This window comes from Salminus brasiliensis, chromosome 9 (assembly GCF_030463535.1).
Source record: "Salminus brasiliensis chromosome 9, fSalBra1.hap2, whole genome shotgun sequence".
In the NCBI taxonomy this organism is placed as follows: domain Eukaryota; kingdom Metazoa; phylum Chordata; class Actinopteri; order Characiformes; family Bryconidae; genus Salminus; species Salminus brasiliensis.
Window position 1 is genome coordinate 38,848,021 of NC_132886.1, and position 22,779 is coordinate 38,870,799.

Sequence of the window (22,779 nt, forward strand, 5' to 3'; positions counted from 1 at the left end):
ATTATTGCTCCCACAGTAGATTTCTTCACACAAAGCTGCTGCCTATTGCAGATTCAGAGGTCTTCCCAGCCTGGTGCAGGTCTACAGTTCTGTTTCTGGTGTCCTTCGACAGCTCTTTGGTCTTCACCATAGTGGAGTTTGGAGTGTGACTGTTTGAGGTTGTGGGCAGGTGTCTTTTATACTGTTAACGAGTTCAAACAGGTGCCATTAATACAGGTAATGAGTGGAGGACAGAGAAGCCTCTTAAAGAAGAAGTTACATGTCTGTGAGAGCCAGAAATCTTGCATGTTTGTAGGTGACCAAATACTTATTTTCCACCATTATTTGCAAATAAATTCTTTAAAAATCAGAATGTGATTTTCTGATATTTCTTTCTTTTTTTTTTTTTTTTAATAACATTGAATAATAAAACTAAATAGTATTACACAGGTAAAAATGATTTTCATATTAATTTATTTTCATAGTTGGCTCACCAATACTAGGTTGTTAAATTCCTGCTGTTGGCTGCTGCCACTGTTGGACAAATTTGGGGGGTGGATTAAGGCCTGAGCACTTCAGCGTATTGCACAATATCTCTCTCCCTATGAAATGATGCAGCATCTGGTGCGGAGGTGGTGATGTGGGGGGCCTCCAAATGAAAATCCGCTTAGGGCCTCAATAAAGGCTAGGGCTGGCCCTGCTAGAAATCGTTATTATTAAGAACAGAAGAAAAGAAATAAACATCAAATATATGCAGACTTGTTGTGATGCATAATGTGGTGGAGCCAAGCCTGGACCATGTTATACTCCAATCAGCCAAAACATTAAAACCACTGATGAAGTGAATAATGCTGATTATCCAGGTTCCAATGGCACCCGTCGAGGGGTGGGATCTACATATTAGGCAGCAAGTGAACAGTCAGTTCTTAAAGGTGATGGAGGTGGTGGAAGCAGGAAAACTGGGTGAGCGTACAAATCTGAGACACTAGGACAAGAACCAAACTGTAATGTTCTAGGTGACGGGACCGAACACCCTTCAAAACATCAGGCAGGTCTTATGTGATTTTTCTGGGATGCTGGGGTCAGTATCTACCAAAGTGGACCAAAGAAGGACAACTAATGAATGAATGGACCCCAAGGTTTACTGATGCTCATGGAGGCCTATCCCCACAACGTAAAGGACTTAAGGGATCTGCTGTTGATGTTTTTGATGTTCCAAATACCACAGGCCACCTTCAGAGTTTTCTTGATTTCCTCATCTGTCCATATAAATATGAGGGATTTGGTTTCTGAAATGCATTAAAAGCTATTTTTATAGCCTTTTTTTATAGCCTAAGTGAAATAAGCTGTATGGGCGAAGCTTTCTAAGAACTTTCACTGTTTCAAGGCGTTTCATCGTATTAAATTGGGTTCATGAGTTCTGGAATTCTTACAGGTATTTAATATGCATAACCAAAACTCTGTTAGCAGATATTCCCCGTATATTATTTACAGATTAGTCCGTTCATCCGCAGTGTGTAGCCTTAAGCAGGCTAAATTAAAACAACTATTTCAGGGAGTCCAATTACAACTCATCTTTCTTTTAGCACCATTAATAATACATGCACCAACCTGCTGCTCAGGCTAATGTTTCACAGCCCTTTAGCCTGCAGCTGAAGCAGCTCTCGGGCCACTCTAGGCAGGAAAGCAAGGTTTAATGCTTCTGTTCATCAAGTTCATCTGAGTGGAGAACATGCTTTTTCTTGGTGTTTGTACCTTTACAAAGTCCACCAATGGAGTGAGGAGGAGTGGAAGATGGAGTAGCTGCAGCGCCCCCTGCTGGAAGTGCCTGGATGCCTTCCTGTGCTGCTAATGCACAACATCATGTCTCCAATTTGACCCTATTTCCTCACACAAAGCAGCAAAAATGGAGCCCAGGACGTGAGGAGGAGCGGGGAAAAATGCCTGTACTGATGGATTACCGGCGTAAGAGGGAACTGTCATTTCTCACAATTGGCCTGCTGTTTTTCTTGAGTGGGGTGGAATATGGTAAGTGTGTGTTTCGCTGTTTGGTTTGAGGCTTCAGTAAGAGCAGCTGCGTTTACCTTCACTCCCACAGTCAGGCCTAACTACTGAGGGACCACGCAGTCAAGAAACGTACTGATGTTTAGCAGTATTTATAGAAAAAGACTAAGAGGGCTAATAGATCATTTGCAAAATAATCTTGTAGCTTGTATTTCACTTTATAGGTATTTTAATTATAGGTAATTTAATTAAGTAAACTTTATTGACCATGCAGACATATTTAAAGTGTTGCTAGCTCTTGAAAGCATAGAGTATACTTGCTGTTTGATTTTGATGGTTTAGCTGGTCTACCAGCGTTCACAACCTCATCAAGCTAGACAACCAGTATGACCAAGCTTGACCATACTGGTTGACCAGCAAGACCATGCTATGCTGGCCAAGAGCTGATTATCCAGCTTTGGGTATGTTTTTATCTGGACGAGGCAGCTTTTCAACCATCCTGGCCAGCAATGACCAGCATAGACCATCTGAAACCAGCTACCAGTCATAAAAAATATTCACTCACTGAGCACTTTATTGGGGACACAGTCATTCACACACGTATCTAATTAACCAATGGCCTGATTGTTTGTGTTAGTAGGACTGAACAGTCTCTAGAGTTTATTCAGAATAGTGCAATAAGAAAACTCATCCAGCGAGCAGTGGGCAGTTCTGCAGACAGAAACACCTTGTTGATGAGGTCAACATAGAATGGCCAGACTACAGTAAGGCTAAGCTAACACAAAGGCTACAGTAGCTCAGATAACCACTCTGTCCAGCTGTAAAAGCAGAACGGCATCTCAGAATGCACATTAACACGTCCAACCTTGAGGGTTCCACTTCTGTCCGCCAAGACCTGAGCTGAGCTGAGGCTGCAGTGGGCTCAGGCTCACCAAAAATGGACAGTTGAAATGGATGAAAAGCATGGGACTAGGTGCAGGAATATAGGGAAATACTGCTCTTATTAAAGCCTTAAGCTTGACAGTATTGCCAAATCATCATTAAAATTACAATAACATTATTAGCTATCTGTCTGTCTCTCTCTTTAAGCCGTTATCCTACCCACCATATGGAAGTATCTGCAGATCCTGGACGCTCCAGCCTATTTCCTTGGGTTGGGTCTGTCAGCGTTTAGCTTCAGCGGGCTGCTCTCAGGGCCGCTGTTCGGGCACTGGTCCGACAGGACGCGCACTACAAAGACCATCATCCTTTTCTCCAATGTTTTTGAGATTGTAGGTGAGTACCAACAACCTTTGCTACATTCTGAAGAGCATGGAGCCCTGCTGAGACCTGGTCAAGCCATTTAAGATGGATGACTTGACTAGCATGGGGTTTTTGAGTTGTTAAATGGTTTAGCTGATCCACCAGTATGACCAAGCTTGACCACGCTGGTTGACCAGCATGACCTGCAAGGTCAGCAAGCCCATGCTATGCTGGCCAAGAGCTGGTCATCCAGCTTGTTGGGTATGTTTTTATCTGGATGACCAGCTTTTCAACCACCCTGACCATCAAAGACCAGCATAGACCATCAGCATAGGCCAGCTACCAAATCTGCGAAATCTGGGCTTATTCTGGATTTTTCAGCAGAGTGACCAGTCTTTTTAAAGTTAGGGGATTTCTAAAGCAGGATATGTCAGCCCTTTTGACAGTGTGTTTGTGTGCTCTAGGGAACTTCATGTATTTTATGGGATACTCGAAATGGCTTTTGTTGTCTAGCCGGCTTGTTGCAGGTAAGGAGTTCATAAGTTTCTTGTTTTCCCCACATCAACCTCTCATTTATATGTAAGTCACCCCACTCACCAGTGGGCGGGGCAAATTCTTTGGTATGTAGCTAAAAGGTGATGTCTATTACATTAGCCTGATCGATCTTATGCAACATGACTGACCTGCTCTTCCCTTTAGGCATCGGAGCCGGTGCTGGTTCCTCCATTTTCGGTTTCCTGACCCGGACCACTCTCCCTGAGGAACGTGCTCGAGTCTTCGCTGCTGTGATGGCTTGTCGTCAGGCCGGACTTCTGATTGGTCAGTCCTAGCACAAGTACAAGCAGTGTTTATTATTATTATTATTATTATTATATTAAATCTGAATATCAGCAGGTTGTAGTATATTGAGGATTTCATTTGAATTATATGATATAATAACTTGCTGCTGCTCTCCTGACATCCCATATTGTTTTATCCAGGTCCTGCGTTCAACATTTTCTTGCGACTGTGCAATTTTAAACTGGGACCGTTTATTGTGAATAAGTACACATCACCAGGGGTAAGAGCACATCTAGCTCACATTTGATCAGACATCAAGGGATTTTAATTTAATTTAATTTAATTTAAAACCAAGCACAGAAATGTTTTCTGATATAGTCTTCAGTTATTTTTTCATGTTATCATTAATTTAATAGCAATAAATAAATGTGTGACAGTACAAAACAACAAATTGCTGAACTCAAGATCATTTTTGATAGCTATTAATAACAATAAAAAAAAAAGGTAAAGGTGCACGTATTTGTCACTGTACAGTGTACAGCGAAATGTGTCCTCCGCATTTAACCCATCTGTGGTAGTGAACACACACTCACACACACGTGTTAGGGGCAGTGAGTACACACACACACACACACACACACACACACACACACACACACACACACACACACACACACACACACACACACACACCCCCAGAGCGGTGGGCAGCCAACTCCAGCGCCCGGGGAGCAGAGAGGGTAAAGGGCGTCGCAGCAGTTACATAAACAAACAATACATAAACAAACAAATACTTAAAGTAAACACTATAACTGTAAATATATATTTGAGTATTGTTTACTTAATAGCAATAAGTATTTTAAAAATGGCAATAACAATAAATGTATCTACATTAGTAAAATGTGTTTAAATATGTGTTTTATTAACATATCTTTATATATCTAATATGTAAAGTGCCTTTTTAGAGATATACATTTTTTATAACATCATACATATCAACATAAACAGCCATAATAATAATAAAGAAAATTTTTACTCATTTTGCAAAGAGTAAATATATGCATATCTTAGATTTTACTACTTTAATAATAAAGTATATAATATAAAAATAAATATATAATAGCAATATAGAAATATCTAAAATATCTAATAAATCTGTATGAAATGTGATTATATTATTTAGCATGTGTCTACAAAAACACATGAAACAAGAAAAATAATTGCTGGATTAAGATGTATTATATACAAACTTATACACTAGTTTTATATATAACAATTACCTTTCAATTTCAATATTATTTATTATATACCTAGACATAATTACTGTTTACAATAGGCATTTTCTTAAATTATGATGTACGTTTTATGAATTACGTGAGCTGCTGTCTATTTTTAATAATTTTACTGTTTAAATTTACAGTTTGTTTAAAAAAAAAAAAAGTGTGTAAATGCATATAACAGGAGAGCAATCATTAAAAAAATGGAAATAGAGAATTGAGCCTGAAGTAGATCAGTATAATTTTAATGCTGTATATAAGAGGTGAAATCAGTGAATCAGCAGGTTGGCGTTATATCAGCGGGTGGTGCTATTGCTACAGCACCAGTAGTGTTGCCCCCTCAGTCAGACGGTTGTAAATTGTGGGCCCTGACGTGTTTACAACTACACTTACGATGAGCTTTTATCAGTGTGGAAGGTTCAGGACAGGCTAAATATAGAGTATATAGCTCTAACACTCCTCCATGTTGTTCTAGTTGTTCATGTGTGGGATGTGGCTGCTGCTTCAGTGTGTGGTGGTGCTGCTGTACTGGGACATCCCCCCGCTGGACTCCCTCCCTGAGCACACAGCCCTGCGCCGGGTCAGGGGTCAGGAGGAGGAGCCTCTGATGGATGATGACGGTGGGGAGGCTCACGGCTCGATCCAGTCAGAGCAGACTGAGACCCGACTGTCCGGTGATGAAGACCCCAACCCACCTGCCTTGACTGAAGGGGAAGACCCCTTTGAGAACTTCAGCGCCAGCCAGGGTGAGTGGTTATTTACCATCTGTTAAAGCTGTGCTTGGATGGAGGCTAGGGTGTGTATGTGTATGTATGTACAATACATTAAGAATTTTAGATCAGCCAAAACATTAAGACCACCTACCTAACATGCTGATGGTCATTTGCGCGGCAATCTCAGAAGATGTCCCGTGGTATCTTGCTCCAAGACTTTCCAGCAGATCTTTTACCTCCTGTCAGTTGCAAAATGGATCCACTGCCCCTTTAACAGACACACACACACACACACACACACACATTCCCAAAAGCAAAACAGGACTCATCACACCAGGACACCTTCTTCCATTGCCCCAAGGTCCAGTCCAGACAGTGGTGTGCCCATTGTAGGCAATTCTGACAGCGGACAGGTGTTAGCATAGGCACTGCAACTGGATAGCTGGCAGCGCTCCTGTAACCACCCCTTAACACCCCTTAACACCTCCACAAGCCTTGCCTTTGGTAGACACTCCAACTCAGGACTATCTGACCATCAAAGTGACTCATATCTTCATGCTGACCATCCCGCCCACATCCAGCATGTTGCCTACAAGAACAAAAATATTGGTATATTAAAGTTTAGCAATATTGTGTTTTGCAATACTGTATCGACTCTCAACACTAGATGGCAGTGTTGCCGCCGTCTTCGGATCCCACTCTTTAATTGGATATAAAAATCAACTTTTCTTCAGATTTAATAGAAATCATGGTGTTTTTAGTACTATGACAATTTCCCAAAATATGATTTATTAGTACATCAATATATTGTGTAGCTTACAGTATTGCGATATATCATGACACCTATTGTATCGGCAGGTTGTTGGCAAGTCACAGGCCTAGTTACAAGATAACAGCCTTATTCGCTTCATCTGTGAGTGGTCATAATGTTTTGGCTCATCAGTCTATGTATGTGTGTGTCTTGGCTGACTCTTCATCGATCCTCTCTGTTGTGTGAGGAAGATGATCTGAGTCTGTCGAAGGTCTTTATTGACCCCCCTGCGCCTGGTCTCTGCAGTGTGTCCTTTGTGTGAGGGAAAAACAGTGTGTGTGCGCGCGCGTGTGTGTGTGTGTGTGTGTGTGTGTGTGTGTGTGAGAGATATATCGTGATATACTTTTTATCGATTGCTGCCCAGTGCCTCTCTTTCTTTCATCTCTGTATTTTTCCCCACATTTTTTTTCTCTCTCCAGAGTTCCTGAGGGAGGAGGTGGTGGTTCTCCTCACCGCTCAGTTCATCACTCTCTTCAATCAGACGGCGCTGGAGGTGAGAGCAGTCAGAAAGCACTTTGCTGCGTTTAACCCCGGCGCTCACCCGGCCCACCCGTCTACACCCGTCAATCACCCAGTGCTGCAGCACCCAGACTGAGCCCAAATACCATTCATTACTCTCTCACAGACTAAGAACCGGTAATCAACGCTAATCCGCTAAAGCCTTAGCACCAGCTGAGGCCTCCACACTCATGGTGGCGTTTACACCCAGGCCTTTCATTCATACCTCAGATGGGTAAAGCGGTATCAGGCAGATTACGGTTTCCATGTCAGTGCAGGGCTTGGCAATCTAACGGTAATACAGTATACCGCAATCTCCCCGAAATGTTTGTTCTGCTTCTGAAATATCTAGTACGCAAGCTCAATCCCCCAAGTGCATTTAAGAGAGCCACAGGAAGGGGGCGCTGTGGGAGCTCACTAAGAGGTGATGCCATGCTCGAAAAACATCCCACTGTAGTTGTCTATTCCCTCTAGAGAAGTACTGGCAATGGAATTGGACTCTCTAGAGCAAATAAACACTGATGAACCTATTGGAACCATGCTGCCTAATGCCAGGCGTGGGCTAGAGGGGTATAAAGCCCCTCAGCATTGAGCTGTGGAGCAGGGGAACTGACTGTGTTCTCTGGAATGATGGATGGTTCTCCGTCCAATACGTTTGAGACAAGTTGGGAAATTGGGGATGATGAGGTGGGGTGGTGCTGATCATCATCCAACATCCTGACGTTGCTGAATGCAATCATGCAGTCATGCTAGGCTAACCGACACTGGACTCAAACTGCCACCAATCTCAGCTCAAGTAAATACATGCCAAAATCATAAGGTATTTGCAATTGCCTGGAGTGGGCCCCGGGTGGTCCAGCAGACGGGGGCGCTGCCACAGTGATCAGAGGATCGCTGGTTCGAATCCCGGTCATGCTGCTAGCCATCGGCAGCAGAGGCCCCGAGACACCCTGCTCTCTCCAGGGTGGGTAGATGCCGCTCTCCCCTCACCTCACATTTGTTGTGGTGCGGTGCTGGCCGTCGCTGGTGCGTTGGAGGCGGGTATACGGCGCTACCCTCCAGGCGCGCTGGTTGCCCGGCGTCATTATGAAAACGTGCGGCTTGACTGCTCACTCGTCGGGGGGGGAAATAGGGTAATTGGTGGTCCAAACTGTGGAGAAAAAAACGAATATAGCTTATTAAAATATTTACACTAAAGTTGGAACTCAAACTTGAGAAGAGAAGATCTCTCATTCCCCGGTGAAATGGTAACAATAAGGACCTGAAATTAATCTATTCTTCCCTTTTCTCGGTTTGTAACAATTAAACGTAATAAACACAAGTGTAAGAGACAATAGGAAGGCTACTACAAACGTCTATATATTAGTATAACATTTATACGTAGTGTTTTATGTATGAATAAATTAATATTAAATCAAGGCTCAGCAATACAGTCTCTACACAATATATATATATATATATATATATAGTAGTTTAGTATAATTTTAGCATGAAAAACAAACTTTTTTTAATTCTAGATGTAGAATTACACCATATTTTAGCAGTTTTTAGAGAACTCCCCCTCTAACTACACCGTTTATAGAGCTAGACTGAATAGAGGGTGTCATTGTCATGGTTTTATTTTAATAATATTATTATTATAAAGCTATTGTTCACTTCAGAAAGCTTAGAGCTCGTTTGTAGAACAATCCCACCTTAAACTGTAAGAGTGGGCCCACTTTCCTAACCCACAGAACCATAAAATAAGGAGAGGAGACACGGGGCAGGCCTGAGGCGGTGCTGGGGAGCGTCGAGGCCCGAGAAGGCCCCCCTTCATGGCCGCTTCGCTCAAAGGAGGAAGAGGAGGAGGAGTTCCTCAGCTGGTTCCCCTCAGAGCCAGATAAACCTAGAGCTCCTCGGTGCCTCTAAGCTCTTTCTGGATATAAGTTCACCAGCCTCCAGAAGTTTCCATCGAGAGGAGAGGCCCGCCTTTACCAGAGCCGGAGAGAGAGAGACCGGGCTAGCATGTGGCGGCTAACACACGCTAGCTAGCTAATGAGCTAACAGAACTTCCGCTTGGAAACTCTTCACAAACTCATGCACGAGAGCACTTTTACGGTATAAATGATAATAAATTATATATTTATTCATTTTTATTACTGATAATAATTATAATCCCTGGTTTGGCACTCTGGCTGAACGTTAGAGGGCTTTGTTTACAGAGTAGGGAACTCTTAGCTAGCCCTGCTCGCCTCCACTCTCCCCGCAGCTCCCTCCAATTCCCCACTCGTGCACTTCCCTCGCTCCCTTCTTCCTGCGGAGCTCCCTTCATGGCTTTTAAGCGGCCTTCTTGTATGAAAACACAGAAAATAAATAAATTAAATTAAATTCACACATTTATTATGAGCTTTTTATTTATTTTTAAATCAATTTATTAAAATTTTATTTGTGTTTATTTTTTATTATTATTTTTTTTATTATTAAGTCAGTAAAGAGTCGTTTTAGCGTGTTTACTGACTAAAATAAGGCACCCTGTGCTCTAATCTACACCAATTAGCCCAACAAATGAAGAGTCTGGATGCATCTTGGGTGTTAGCAACATTAGCTAGCTTAGCATCCCCCAGCTATTCCTTTATAAGATCTTACATTTACATTTAAGGCATTTATTAGATGCTCTTATCCAGAGCGACTTACAAAAGTGCTTTGCTATTTACCCAATAAGCTGAAGTAAAGTGAACAGAGGTAAAAAAAATAAAAAATAAAAAAAGGTTAAATTGAGGTCATTCAGTCCTCAGTTTGTCCTCTGCTTGTCCCCTACCTACAGGCTATGGCTGCAGGGTCACATGATGCTGAGGGAGGTTTGTGGGGTCAAATCCGACCAAATATTTAAGCAATTGACCCAACATGCAGATGCAGAATTTTAAAAATGTAATTGTTTTGGATGGTACAACACTGTGTACGTCGCCCTCCTACGTTGTGACCAAATGTAGAGGGCAGGCCTCTGAAATCAGGCCTCTAGTTGGCTGCAGCCTTAAACATAAGGGTGCCCTGAAGGGTTTCTTTGAGGGATGCCATAGTAGGATTACATTTGGTTTCCGTAAAGAACTATTTTTTAATGTCTGTTAAAGCTGCCAGCTTTTCTGATCTCACCTCGACCGTTCACCTTGCAGACGATGGTGACCCCTCTCACGCAGAAGTACTTTGGCTTCGGCGAGCTGGGGAACAGTGTGATGTACAGTCTGTGTGGCGTGGAGGTGATCGGAGGCTTCTTCCTGGTGCGCTGGCTGAGCCGTGTGCTGGAGGACCGGGCCGTGCTGGCAGTGGGCCTGCTGATCTGCTGCGGAGCCTGCGTCTGGTGCATCGTCTTCCTCGCCAGCCCCCAGGGTATGTGCATGTGTGCGTGTGTATGTGTGTGTAGGGATTGTATTAGCGCCGATATGTCATTGCAATATTGCATAGTACTGCATTAGTAGTGAAGGGCCCCTCCCAACCCCCTGATTCTGCACCAGTGGGGCCTTGTCACAGCCCACACCCAGTATCCTTTCACTCATTTAACTGAATTTAATGCGATTTTGGTTCATAATTAGCCAAAATGAAGTTATTACTCTGCATTGAGGGGCTTTTTTTAGCAGGTTCGGGAAAAAGGGCAGGTGCTTGGCCTCCTGCATGTCCCTGGCGAGGGCCAGGGTGGAGTGTGTGAAAACGCGAGTGAGAAAGCGAGGCGGTGGGCAGTAGTCCAGACAGACTGGCACAAACACCTGCGCTCGGACAGACACAATATGCCGGCTCTGTTTGGCGCCAGCGGCCGAAGCTCTTCCGTCTCTGCGATATTAGTTTCCATCAGATGTGCTGCTGCGGCTGCTGCGGCTGTTGGGATTATTGCCTAAACACTGATACACAGATAATACTGATAAGGTGATGATGCTGCGAATGAGAACTGCTGTACTGTCCGGACATGTCTGGTTAGGTTGGCACATCTTTCATGGCCTTAAAGCATTTTAAATCCACTGATTTATTTTTGGACAAAAGTATTGGGACACCTGCTCATTCATTGTCTTCTCTGAAATCAAGGGTCTCTACTGTCCAGGGAAGAAGGCTTTCTACTGGATTTTGGTAGAGCATTGCTGTGTGGATTTGATTGAGGATTTGACATCATCCCCAACTCCCTAACCCATCCCAAAAGCACAATTCCACTGCTCCCACAGCTTAATGCTGCTGGGGGGCTTTATTATTCCCCTCTAGCCCACAGCTGGGATTGTTAGGCATGGTGCCAATAGGTTCATCTTTATCAGCTCCAGAGAGTCCTATTCTATTGGCAGTATGTCTCTACAGGGACTAAATAAGCTGTGTGTGTATGTGCATGCATTTGCACATCTGTGTCAGCAATGTATGCAGCTTTAAGTAGCTGAATGCATTTAGTAGAAGGTGTCCAAACTTCTGACTGACGGACTGACTGATGGAATCACGGTTTACACTGCTGTACTGTGTTTGTAGACACTGTGTTATTTCGGGGTTGCCGTGTGATCAAACCAATTGACATTTGAGTTGATTAAAAACAGGAATGGTGCTGCGGGGCAGATGTGTCTGATTTGCCTGTGTGTGTGTGTGTGTGTGGAGATCAGGTGGCTTTGCGGTGGAGCTGACTGAGTTCATTATTGGAGTGTTTCTGCAGCTGCTGGGGCTCCCCTTCGTCGCTGTGTCTCAGGTGTCCCTGTTCTCTAAAGTGACTGCTGAGAAAACACAAGGTGTGTGTGTGTGTGTGTGTGTAACTGAATGTAATTGAATTAAATGGACAGAAGAATAATACTCATGTTACATTATCATATGTGTTATTACACCCCACCGATGTCCTCTTTTGTGTTGATATAGATACGTGTGTGTGTGTGTGTGTGTGTGTGTGCGTGCAGGCTTCAGTCAGGGCGTGCGGCGCTCCGTTGGAGGCTTGGCCACTATCCTAGGCCCCCTGTGGGCAGGTGGCCTAACGGGGAATCTGTATGTGATGCTGGGGATGATGCTGCTCCTCCTGGTCCTCATTATGGTCAGTCACAATCAGACTCCTAATTATATCGAACAATTCCTCATCACCCAGCAATTTATTTTTGTTTTATAAAACAAATTATATTCAAATACATTAAAATAAATAAATAAAAATTATATATAGATATGAAATAAATAATACAATATAAAGCAATATAATATATATATATATATATATATATATAATATAAGAAAATATATCATAAGAAAAAATAATATACAAATAAGATCTAATTTTTAAAAATAAAAAATATAAAATACATATATAATTATCTAAAAACAATTAGCAATTATATTATAAACTCTAAGCATTTTTATTCATTTATTTGCTTAATTTAATACATTACAAATAATATATATATTTTGTAATTCATTAACAAAAATATTTATTAAACATAAAATTACATAAAATAATTAAAATAATTTAATATTTTTATAAAAGAAATACAATTATTTATTATTTAAAAAAATATGTAATTATGTATTACTTTTTATTACCATTTATTAACATTGACCTTTTTTCTAATATGTTCAATTCCATAAATTAATAGAAATTCGTAAGAATAGCCATTACATTAGCACCACCTGCCCTATTTGAGGCATGGACTAATTGAGCACTAGCTACTTCACATGTAACCAGTGTTTTCAGTTGAACCCAGATGAACTCCTGGGGTAACGCTGTGGTTTGCTTCTCAGATCATGATGGTGCTGTCCTACGAGAAACTGGTGGAGCCCCCTGTGGTCCAGCATGCGGACCACAGCTCGGAGAGCGGAGGGTAGCTGAGGACGCTGCTCACTCACTCACGCGCGCAACGCGGCACAGGTGAGGCGCAGAATTCTGGGTTCTTGCCCCGCCCCTTCTCCGCCCTCGTCATTCCCTTCACCTGTGTCTAGTTTAGGGCTGCACGATCTATCGCATGCGCAGTAGTCACATCGCAGGACGTGCCATGAAGCGTCCTTCATCATTTTACCGGTCAGAGGAGGGAGGGGGGGTGGGGGATTTCATTGCAAAAAGGAAATCAACGTCAGATATATGGGAATAGTTTGGCTGCAAAAAGGATGATGGTGACCAAAAACAAGCACGACCGTCCAATTCAGGAATGAGGATTTCCAGAGGGGATGAGGGAGACGCTGTGGCTGCAGGGAGCCCGGATGAGGGAGCCTAGATGAGGGAACCTAGATGAGGGAACCTAGATGAGGGAACCTAGATGTGGGAACCTAGATGTGGGAGCCTAGATGAGGGAACCTAGATGAGGGAACCTAGATGTGGGAGCATAGATTCAGCCAATATGGTCAAGGCAACCGGCTGTTAGTGAGTTGGTCAATACTTATGCTATATTTACTAAAAGTTTATTTAATAAATAATACATTATAAAGGGTTATTCTGTTCAAAATATTAATTTCATAATTATTTGTTTAGACACTGTCACCTGTGCTTTGGCCCTGGTACTAAAAGAGCTTTATTTTGGAATACTTCTGATACATTTCCAGTAAATTACCAGTAACTTATTCCTAAATATTCCTAATATTCCATAATATTTTTGGGAATTTATTGGAATAACATGAAATATTGGATCATTTAAATTAACTGTATCATACACCATCATCAATGTACCTTTTTTGTTTGGTCAACATAATAATATAAATAATAATAATACAAATAATAATAATACAAATAATAACTATGACTCATTGTTGGCTGCAAGCGGATCTTTATTTACTTATCATTTTTGGTCATTTATTGGGTAAAAAGTCATTCTGCATTCTTTAATATCGTGATAAATATCTCAGAAAAACAAATATTGCAATGCCAAGTTTTTCCAAAATCATGCCGCCCTAGTCTAGTCTATAGCCCTGTACCCAGTCCCTGCTTATACACCCCTGTCTTCTGTTTGCTTATCTTGGTTGTTTTGATTGGTTGCTCTTCATATGGGGGTGGTTTAGTCTGGCTGCAGGTTCCAACACCCATTACTGTCCAAAAGTATCTGGACAAGGTGCACCCGATGTTTGTTTAAGCTCACAATGCCTGCTATCAGATGATGATGATGGCTAAGGGGTACAAAGCCCCCCCCCCGGGATTGGGCTCTGGAGTGATGGAGCTCCATTCAGTACCTCGAGTTGGGATGAGTCAGAGACCCAGAGTTGAGTCCGTTGAGGCTGGGTGCAATCAAACAAATCCTCCTCACAGGGAAGACAGGGAAGGGAACACCTCTGTTCATACCCTTGATTTTAGAACACCATGGTTGATGGATGGTCCAAGTCTGCACCCAGCTCAGCACCCTGTCCCACAGCGGCCAGGACGGATTCCAAACGTGTGTTTAATCCGTGTTTTATTTCCATTCAGGTTGGGAATGCTCGGCGGTCCGTCTGGCCGTGCGCGGAGTGTGTGTGTGTGGCGCGCAGTGGAGCAGATGCTGAGACGGTGGGGTGTTACGAGCTCATGCCAGAGGTAGCAGACCTTGAACAGCAAGAGGGATGGACACACACACACACATTCCCCCACCAACACCCCCACACACACCTCCAACTGCAGTTCATTCCTGTTTCTAGAGTCCTGGTCATCCTGTTGCACCGATACTGAGCAACCGCAGCATCTTCTGTAGTCTGATATCTCAAAATCTTAGGTGTTTAAAGGCTTTTTCATTTGAAACTGCTGCTTATGTGTACTGTTTGCAGTGATTTACCACATGAGGGTGCTGTTTCTCCACACAGGGAACCCTCCCCTCCCCCCTCCTAATTGTAATCACACTATTAAAGGGCCCATATGGAATACTGAATTGTCCTTACTTTTTTGGACACAAATATATAATATAATATAATATAATATACTGATGGTAAATCAGGTGAGCTGCTGCTGCTGCTGCTGCTGCTGCTGATGATGATGATGATGGAGTTGAACACATCCTCCACGGACTGGGGGGCTGAGTGGGATCTGGAGTGTCTAAAAGCCATGACTGTACATAATAAGGTTACACACTACTATATGTATATGCACGTCTATTCAGTCTGCAGCAGCTTAGCCACCGAGATGAGACTGGTGACCGTCTGAACCCAGTGTTTTTTAGCAACGGTAGCCGAGCATCCTCTGTTCTGTCAGGCAGGGTACTCAATCAGACCAGTGCTCATTTGCATACATTAGTCTTATATGCGCACCAAAAATAATAATAATAATAATAATAAGTGGATCTTAGAGGATCAACCAATGGACAAATGAAAAACGATGGACAGTTTATTCATATTTATACTGTATTAATAATAAGCACTTTTCTCTGATTGGTCTGATTGTGAGATTCAAGAAAAACCCTAGCAACCAGCAATCAACCACTTAGCAAAGGAACCACCTAGGATACTATAGGAACTGCCTGGCAAGCATCTAGAAATACCCTAGCAACCACCTGGAATAACATGGCAGTTGCCTAGCAACCGCTAAGCAACAACACAGCACCCATCTAGCAGCTACTTAGCAAAACAGTAGCCACTACCTGGTATACCACCGAACCACCAGCAGCAACCACCTGGAATAACATAGCACTTGCCTAGCAAGCACCAAACAACACCATATCAACCACTTAGCAACAGTGTAGCGGTCATCTAGCAACCACTTTGCAACACGGTGGCCATCACCTGGCATACCATAGAACCACCAGTAGCAACCACTTACCAATAACATGGCAGTTGCCTAGCAAGCACCTAGCAACACCATAGCAACCGCTAAGCAGCTTAATAGCAACCACTTAGCAACAGCATATCGCCCGTCTAGCAACCACTTAGCAACTACCTGCCATCAACCACTTAGCAAAGGAACCACCTCCACCTAGGACACTATAGGAACTGCCTGGCGAGCACCTAGCAATGTTCTAGCAACCACCTGGAATAACATGGCAGTTACCGAGCAAGCACCTAGCAACACCATAGCATCCGCTAATCAACTCGATAGCAACCACTTAGCAACAGCATAGCAACCACCAAGCACCAAGAGCTGCCTGGAAGCCGGAACTACGTAAGCTGTGCAGACGTTCTGCAGGTCATCCAGCTATACTTTATACTTATACAGCTTCAAATGCAGTAATCATTTGTGTACCTTTAAGGATCATAAATATTTATTTAATTATTTTTTATGAGTAGTTTGGGAGAACGACGTTAAGTGAAAAATTATGTACTATAATTATGGATTTCTGCTCATTTATGATGAAGTTTTTCACCACAACGTTTGATCTTCAGCTCTGGAGGAAACCAATTAAATCCAATAACAAATGAAGGCTATGGGCCCTTTAAACTCCCAGGATGTGCGTGCTCACAGGAGGGGGGGAATTGTGACACAGCAAAGAAGGAAATTAGATTCGGAATAACTCTCTAAAACACAAACAAAACTGTCATTTTAATCTAATCGACTTTTGATGCGAGACGTTATTTACTTTTAATAAAGCGAGCCGGAATGAGTCTCCGGGCCCAGGAATCACGTTTACGCACAGATTAAGGCGGCGATGGCGACGGCGGCCTACGACAGGCGGTGCGGAATGCCAATGACGTTATTACGCGGCCTGACGCTCCCGGCTCCTGCACTGGAAACACTGATTTGAGTATTTGCGGCCATCTGTCAGCGCGGCCGTGTTGACACTACAGTGAATTATGGCTGTCGGTGGCGGGGCGCAAAGCCAAGCGAATTAGCATTTAACCCCTCGTACCCCTCATACCTTAATCAGGATTATCTCCCAATCCCTCACTCGCTCGCTCTCGTGCTCTCTCTCTGTGGCATGCGGGATTATAATCCCAATCTCGAGCGCATGTTCACGTCTGCGGACCACACACATTTACACACACACACACTCGCTGAGAAGCGCTAATCCCCTTGGTTTTTAAAAGGCCTTCGTGACATTATTTATCGTAACACCTTCATAATTCTGCCAGACACGTTACTCTGATGTTGAGTGACGGCGCGCTAATGATACCCACTCTGCTCCCGATTGCGCATTATTCTGGAAATATTTACGATCCCTCCCGGCCAGGCCTCCAGTTTAGCCCACCGCAGAAAAGAGACTGGTTTAGCGGTTTAGGGAGGTGCTTCACAGCTTTGATTGATGGTAATGGAGGGATTCCATGTTCGGGTTGCCGTTTTGCTAGTTGTTCATCACTGCCTTCAAGTAAACATGCATTTAACTGTTTAATAAATGTGTTAACCCGTTTAGGAGCGGTCCAGAATGTTCGAGTTACGGGTTGAAAGTAATAGGTTTGAGTTTTTAGCGTCAAATTAGCGAAAACACAAAGAAATGAAAGGCATTAAAGGATTAGTTTGCCAGAAAATCTAAAGAATATGACCAGTCACTGTCCTTAGATGCAGTCCATCAACCCTAAGATGTTTAATATCTGGCTGGAGACCGGAGATGCTAGGCTAATGTCGCTAACAAACACTGTCGTTTAGGTAAATACGCATCAAAAACCTTATTTATTTGATTGAAAAACATGTCAAAAAGTTAAATGAACAAGTTATTAAAAACAACCTAGTAAAACATAGGTAAGGACAGACCTTAAAAGCTAAAGATTTAAGCTAAAACTACGATGTCACCTGCCTCACATCCTGCTTTGTAGGACTACTAGTTTTTCATTTTTGTGTTTATAGAATAAAGGAAGTCAAAACTAAACCAAATCTTTGGTGACTGACTTAGTGCTAAGTTTATGTTAGCAACATTAGCATAGCATCTCCTGTCTAAACTTAAGAAGCTCACTTCACATATCAGACATGTCTCAGCCGACTAAATCTAGGGTTCTTGATAAAAGGTGGCCTTTTACAGTTTCAGTACATTGACAGAATTGGTAGATTAGCATGCTAGCTCTGTGACCTTTCAAGGGTTTAAAAAGTAGCTGGTTAACCTAGCTCAAAATTCTGTTAGCTTAGCTAGCTAGCGATATGGCTTAGATCAAGGTCTCAGTCTTGGTATGTGTATAGCATTGTTTTGAACGATAGCTAGCCCTATTGTTGATTAACCCTAAGTGGGAACTATATGATAATACCTTAACTACAGGTTACTGTTAGTGAGCTAATACGCTAAATGATCTTGTGGAGAATTGGTATAGTGTTGAGATGCTTTTGAGAAGGTATAGAACTTCCTGAACGATGAGTTTACCTGAGATTTACAATGAAAACCTGAGTAAACTTAGAAAATTAAGCACTGCTCCTCTTTTTGCCTTGTTTGTTAGCGCAGTAGCTCAGCTATTAGCCTGCTAACTAGCACCTTAGCAGGGTACAGAAGTGGTTTACCACATAAAGCCTGGTTTGAACTTGGCAGATCGAATGTCCTTGCCTAGATATGGATCTTGCAAAGAACACAGAACCCTAAGAACACATGGTTGACTCGCAGCATTGCACCTGATTCAACTTAGCTTGCTAATTAGCTCGCTGGGCTCAGGTAACTTAAAGCCGGGGTGGCACTGAAAGGTGTTTTGTGGGGTTCCAGCAGTAAAACTTCGCCTGTACTCCACCACCGTTTACCACCGTTTCTGTGATACAGTAGACTTAGACTCCAGTGCTAGGGAAATGGCTAAGTGTCCAAGTAGCTTACTCTGAAGCAAGGTGGAGGAGTGTAAAAGTGCTTTGACTGAACTGCAGGGAAAGTGGTTGTGATACGTACCTCAGCCATCAATCCCCCCCACCCCCCTCGGCCTCCTCTTTTCCTTCCCCCTCCTTTCCTGCCCTTGCAGCCTTTCTTCATCTTAGATACACACACCAACAGGCGCAGATCAAGCAGAATCTCGCCATTCATAATTTACGAATCCTGTGGACCCGAGAGCTGCTTTGAGTCCACGCCGGTGGACATCCGTCCTCTGAGCTTTCTGAGCTTCCTGCTCTTTCTTGCCGATCAAAGGGCAGGGACGGACCCACTGGCCTGCCTCGGCCACATTGTCATAAGGCCTTATCTTTGCGTTATGAGGTAACGGAGCGGTGGCATGGACGCCCAGTCCCACAGCATGGCAAAGCACATTATCAGGACTAATAGATTACCTGTCAGGCGCAATGAAGACGAATGGAGGCAGCTGCATCCTTTCAAGGTTGATTTTGTGCTGTTTTAAGCCAGCGCTCGGCGCCGGTTAGGAACTGAGTGAGGGTATTTTTCCTCATAGGCGACCACCAGGTAATGCGGTTTGGGCTCTCAAGAGAGACGGGCCGCGATTTTCCCGACTCGAGCGCTAAGGCTATGAGAGAGCGAGTAAAGAGCAAGTGAGAGTAGAAGCAGCAGGCGGTGAGGGAGGGACTCTCGACGGCCTTCACGGCGATGCGGTAATTAACGATCGATCTCTTGTTGACCTCATATGATTCGCTTATCAATGTGTAATAACTTCCATGTGAACCTCTAATGCAATCAAGAAAAGCTACGCGGCGAGAAGAAGCCTCGTCCGCGGCGAGACACAAACAAGCAGCGCTAAGCCCAATGCACACCAGCAATAACGCTGCAAACAGGAGGATTTTCATCAGAAGTTATACAAGTTTCATAGCCCCAGCTCCTCAGAGGCTACGCAACTGCCAGTCAGCCCGAAACTCATTTACGTCCCAGGATTTCCATTTTATTTTCCATTGACCATTTACTTTCTGCTGCTTCTCCAGACAACCAGAGGAAGGACTGAGTAGTGAGGTGTGCTCACTAGGACACTAGCTGGTGGTGTTTAGTTGTGCTTCTGTCATTAAAGGGTTAAAATCTTCGCTTCGCTTTAGATGAAAACCGTGTTTCTTTTAAACCAATGAAACCAATGTTCTTCTGAGAAGATGGAGTGGTTTCAGTTTCAGTGGTAAAGTGTGCACCAGCCTCTGAACAGAACTCCCCCTGACTGCGATTGGCCCCAATCACCACCTCGTTTTTTCTGGGGCCTCCCCCTGACTGTGATTAGTCCTACTAGCCACCTTACTGGTTTTGAGATTTTCTCCTGACTGTGATTGGCCATAATCACCACCTCGTTTGTTCTCAGACCTCCCTCTCACTGTGATTGGTCCTACTAGCCATCTTATTGGTTTTGAGCCCTCTCCCTGACTGTAATTAATCCTACTAGTCATCTCATTGGTTTTGAGACCCTCTTCTGACTGTGATTGGTCCTAATCACCACCTCATTCTCCTCATCCTGGGGCCTCCCCCTAGCTGTGATTAGTCCTACTAGCCAGCTTATTGGTTTTGAGACCTTCCCCTGACTGTGATTGGTTCTGCTGGCCACCTTATTGGTTTTGAGACCTTCCCCTCACTGTGATTGGTTCTATTGGCCACCTTAATGGTTTTGAGACATTCCCCTGACTGCGATTGGTTCAACTAGCCATCTTATTGGTTTTGAGACCTTCCCCTGACTATGATTGGTTCTATTGACCATCTCATTGGTTTTGAGACATTCCCCTGACTGTGATTGGTTTTATTGGCCACCTTATTGGTTTTGAGACCTTCCCCTGACTATGATTGGTTCTACTGGCCACCTTATTGGTTTTGAGACCTTCCCCTCACTGTGATTGGTTCAACTAGCCATCTCATTGGTTTTGAGACCTTCCCCTGACTGTGATTGGTTTTATTGGCCACCTTATTGGTTTTGAGACCTTCTCCTGACTGTGATTGGTTCTACTGGCCACCTTATTGGTTTTAAACCTTCTCCTGACTGTGATTGGTCCTAATCGCCACCTCATTTTTTCCTGGGGCCTCCTCCTGACTGCGATTAGTCCTACTAGCCATCTTATTGGTTTTGAGACCTTCTCCTGACTGCGATTGGCCCTTTTCACCACCTCATTTGTTGAAATTCATTCTAATCACAACCTATTTTTCTGGGACCTCCTCCTGACTGAAATTGGCCCAACTGGCCACCTTATTAGTTTTAAGAACTCCTCTGTCTGTGATTGGTTCTACTGGAGGAAATCAAATGCCTCATGTGCCCAGTAATGGACCCGGATCTGTATTGCTAAGTATTCCCCAGTGCCACAGCAATTACACACTCACTAACATAATAAACATGGCTAATGGAATGCACAGCAGGGCTGCCCACTGTTTTACGCTTTTAATTTTTTACACTTACCTGCAAACCCGAAACCCAGACAAACCTTTCCCCCATTCATCCTACTGTTCTACTGGCTTCAGTCCACAGTGAGCACCTCTGGCCACGTCCAGCGCCAGGACGTACAGACCTTATCTTCACGCTGCATCCCTGCCCATCTCTCTGCCCTCAAATCGGCCCAATCCCCCCTCCGGCCGGCTCGTGTGGTTGTATTTTTTTTTTTTTTTGATGTTCAATATACTTGCCTGACACGTTTAATCCCAAGCCGCTTATGACGTCTGACACACATTTGTCAAATAGGATTTGAGCAGCGTTGCGCTCAGCGATACTGCCCGTGGCCGCGACCTACTGATTCTAAATGACATTTCGCAGCTGAAGTGAGTAAAGCAGCACCTCTCTCAAATCGACTGAGCAGACTCAGCCGCTACTCTCGCATGTGCTGTGGCCTGAAATCTGCCATTCGTCTAAGGGATTCTACTGGTGTTACTTTTACAAATACACTCTCACAACAGAAGAAGTGCTTCTCAAAGTCGGTTGTTGAGAGATGCCATATCGATCCACTCTTAGTTCCATAAAGAACCATGTTTTAAACTAGAAACTAGACCTTTAAAGGGTTCTTCATACCCACACATCTCTGTCTTTGGTTCTTTATGAAACCTAAAGTTGAATTTTTATGGCATCGATCATAAAAAAAAAAAAAAAACATAGATGACATTTAAAACATGGTTAAGGTGGCCTTCACCGCAACCTATGCTTAAGGTTGGGTTAGCTGCCATTAATATTAACAGTATAACAATATTATTAATGAGACGTTAATCATAATACTGCATGTTGTCCAATCACACTCCACTGTAACTAACCCTTGACATCACATCACTCAAATACTCCAAAGTCTGTATTATTTTTGCATTAATGTCTGAATTTATTGCAGGTTATGAAAAATATACATTTTAATTCTCACAACTTTCCCTTAGTCTTGTTACCTGCAAACGTTCACTGCTATGTTTGCAATGTTTGGACGGGTTTTGCTATCTTTTGCTTAAGGAATACTTTGGTAAAATGGGTTTTTTTAAAAATCTTTTTAAAAAATTGCACTTATTGCACATATTTGCAATATTTGGACACATTTGCTATCATTTGAATACTAAAATTTACATTATGGATCACTGCCCCAGATACAGTCAATCAGCCAAGAGATGCTAGATGCTAGGCTAACATTGCTAACAAATACTGGACATGCCCAAATCTTAATTTGCTACATAAACACATTTTCTGACTCTTGGGCCTGGTCCACATGGACATGGGTATTTTTAAAATGGGAATTTTCCTCCTTTGTTATAAATAATAAAAAAAATCCAGTTTGCACCTATTTGCAATATTTGGATGTTTTTGCTATGATGATTTGCTTGATAAATACAAAAAAAAATCAAAGTAACATGATTGATCA

General features: G+C 43.1%; 2 protein-coding genes across 2 annotated transcripts in view; one reads left to right on the forward strand and one right to left on the reverse strand.

The window, feature by feature from the left end:
- kcnmb3 (potassium calcium-activated channel subfamily M regulatory beta subunit 3) overlaps positions 1-8,415 on the reverse strand; it is a 15,252-nt gene extending 6,837 nt beyond the window's left edge. Inside the window, exons 1-3 of the mRNA XM_072688353.1 lie at positions 8,139-8,415; positions 6,147-6,584; positions 3,909-4,051 (exon numbers count right to left, since the gene is read on the reverse strand). The gene's annotated coding sequence lies outside the window, so the exon portion shown is untranslated. The remainder of the gene's footprint in view (positions 1-3,908; positions 4,052-6,146; positions 6,585-8,138) is intronic.
- mfsd8l2 (major facilitator superfamily domain containing 8-like 2) lies at positions 1,924-15,071 on the forward strand. Its single transcript, XM_072688349.1, has 12 exons — positions 1,924-2,007; positions 3,073-3,258; positions 3,690-3,752; positions 3,925-4,044; positions 4,206-4,285; positions 5,758-6,028; positions 7,226-7,299; positions 10,454-10,667; positions 11,906-12,028; positions 12,191-12,321; positions 13,017-13,143; positions 14,665-15,071. The coding sequence occupies exons 1-11, from the start codon at positions 1,932-1,934 to the stop codon at positions 13,098-13,100; spliced, it is 1,422 nt and encodes a 473-aa protein (XP_072544450.1). The 5' UTR covers positions 1,924-1,931; the 3' UTR covers positions 13,101-13,143; positions 14,665-15,071.
- The last annotated feature ends 7,708 nt before the right edge of the window (positions 15,072-22,779 follow it).

Bases quoted from the DNA above. Each gene is read 5' to 3' on its own strand.
- mfsd8l2 (XM_072688349.1), top strand. From the start codon at position 1,932: ATGGATTACCGGCGTAAGAGGGAACTGTCATTTCTCACAATTGGCCTG. The intron at 3,259-3,689 runs GTGAGTACCAAC...TGTGTGCTCTAG, and splicing joins CAATGTTTTTGAGATTGTAG to GGAACTTCATGTATTTTATG. The intron at 4,045-4,205 runs GTCAGTCCTAGC...TGTTTTATCCAG, and splicing joins TCAGGCCGGACTTCTGATTG to GTCCTGCGTTCAACATTTTC.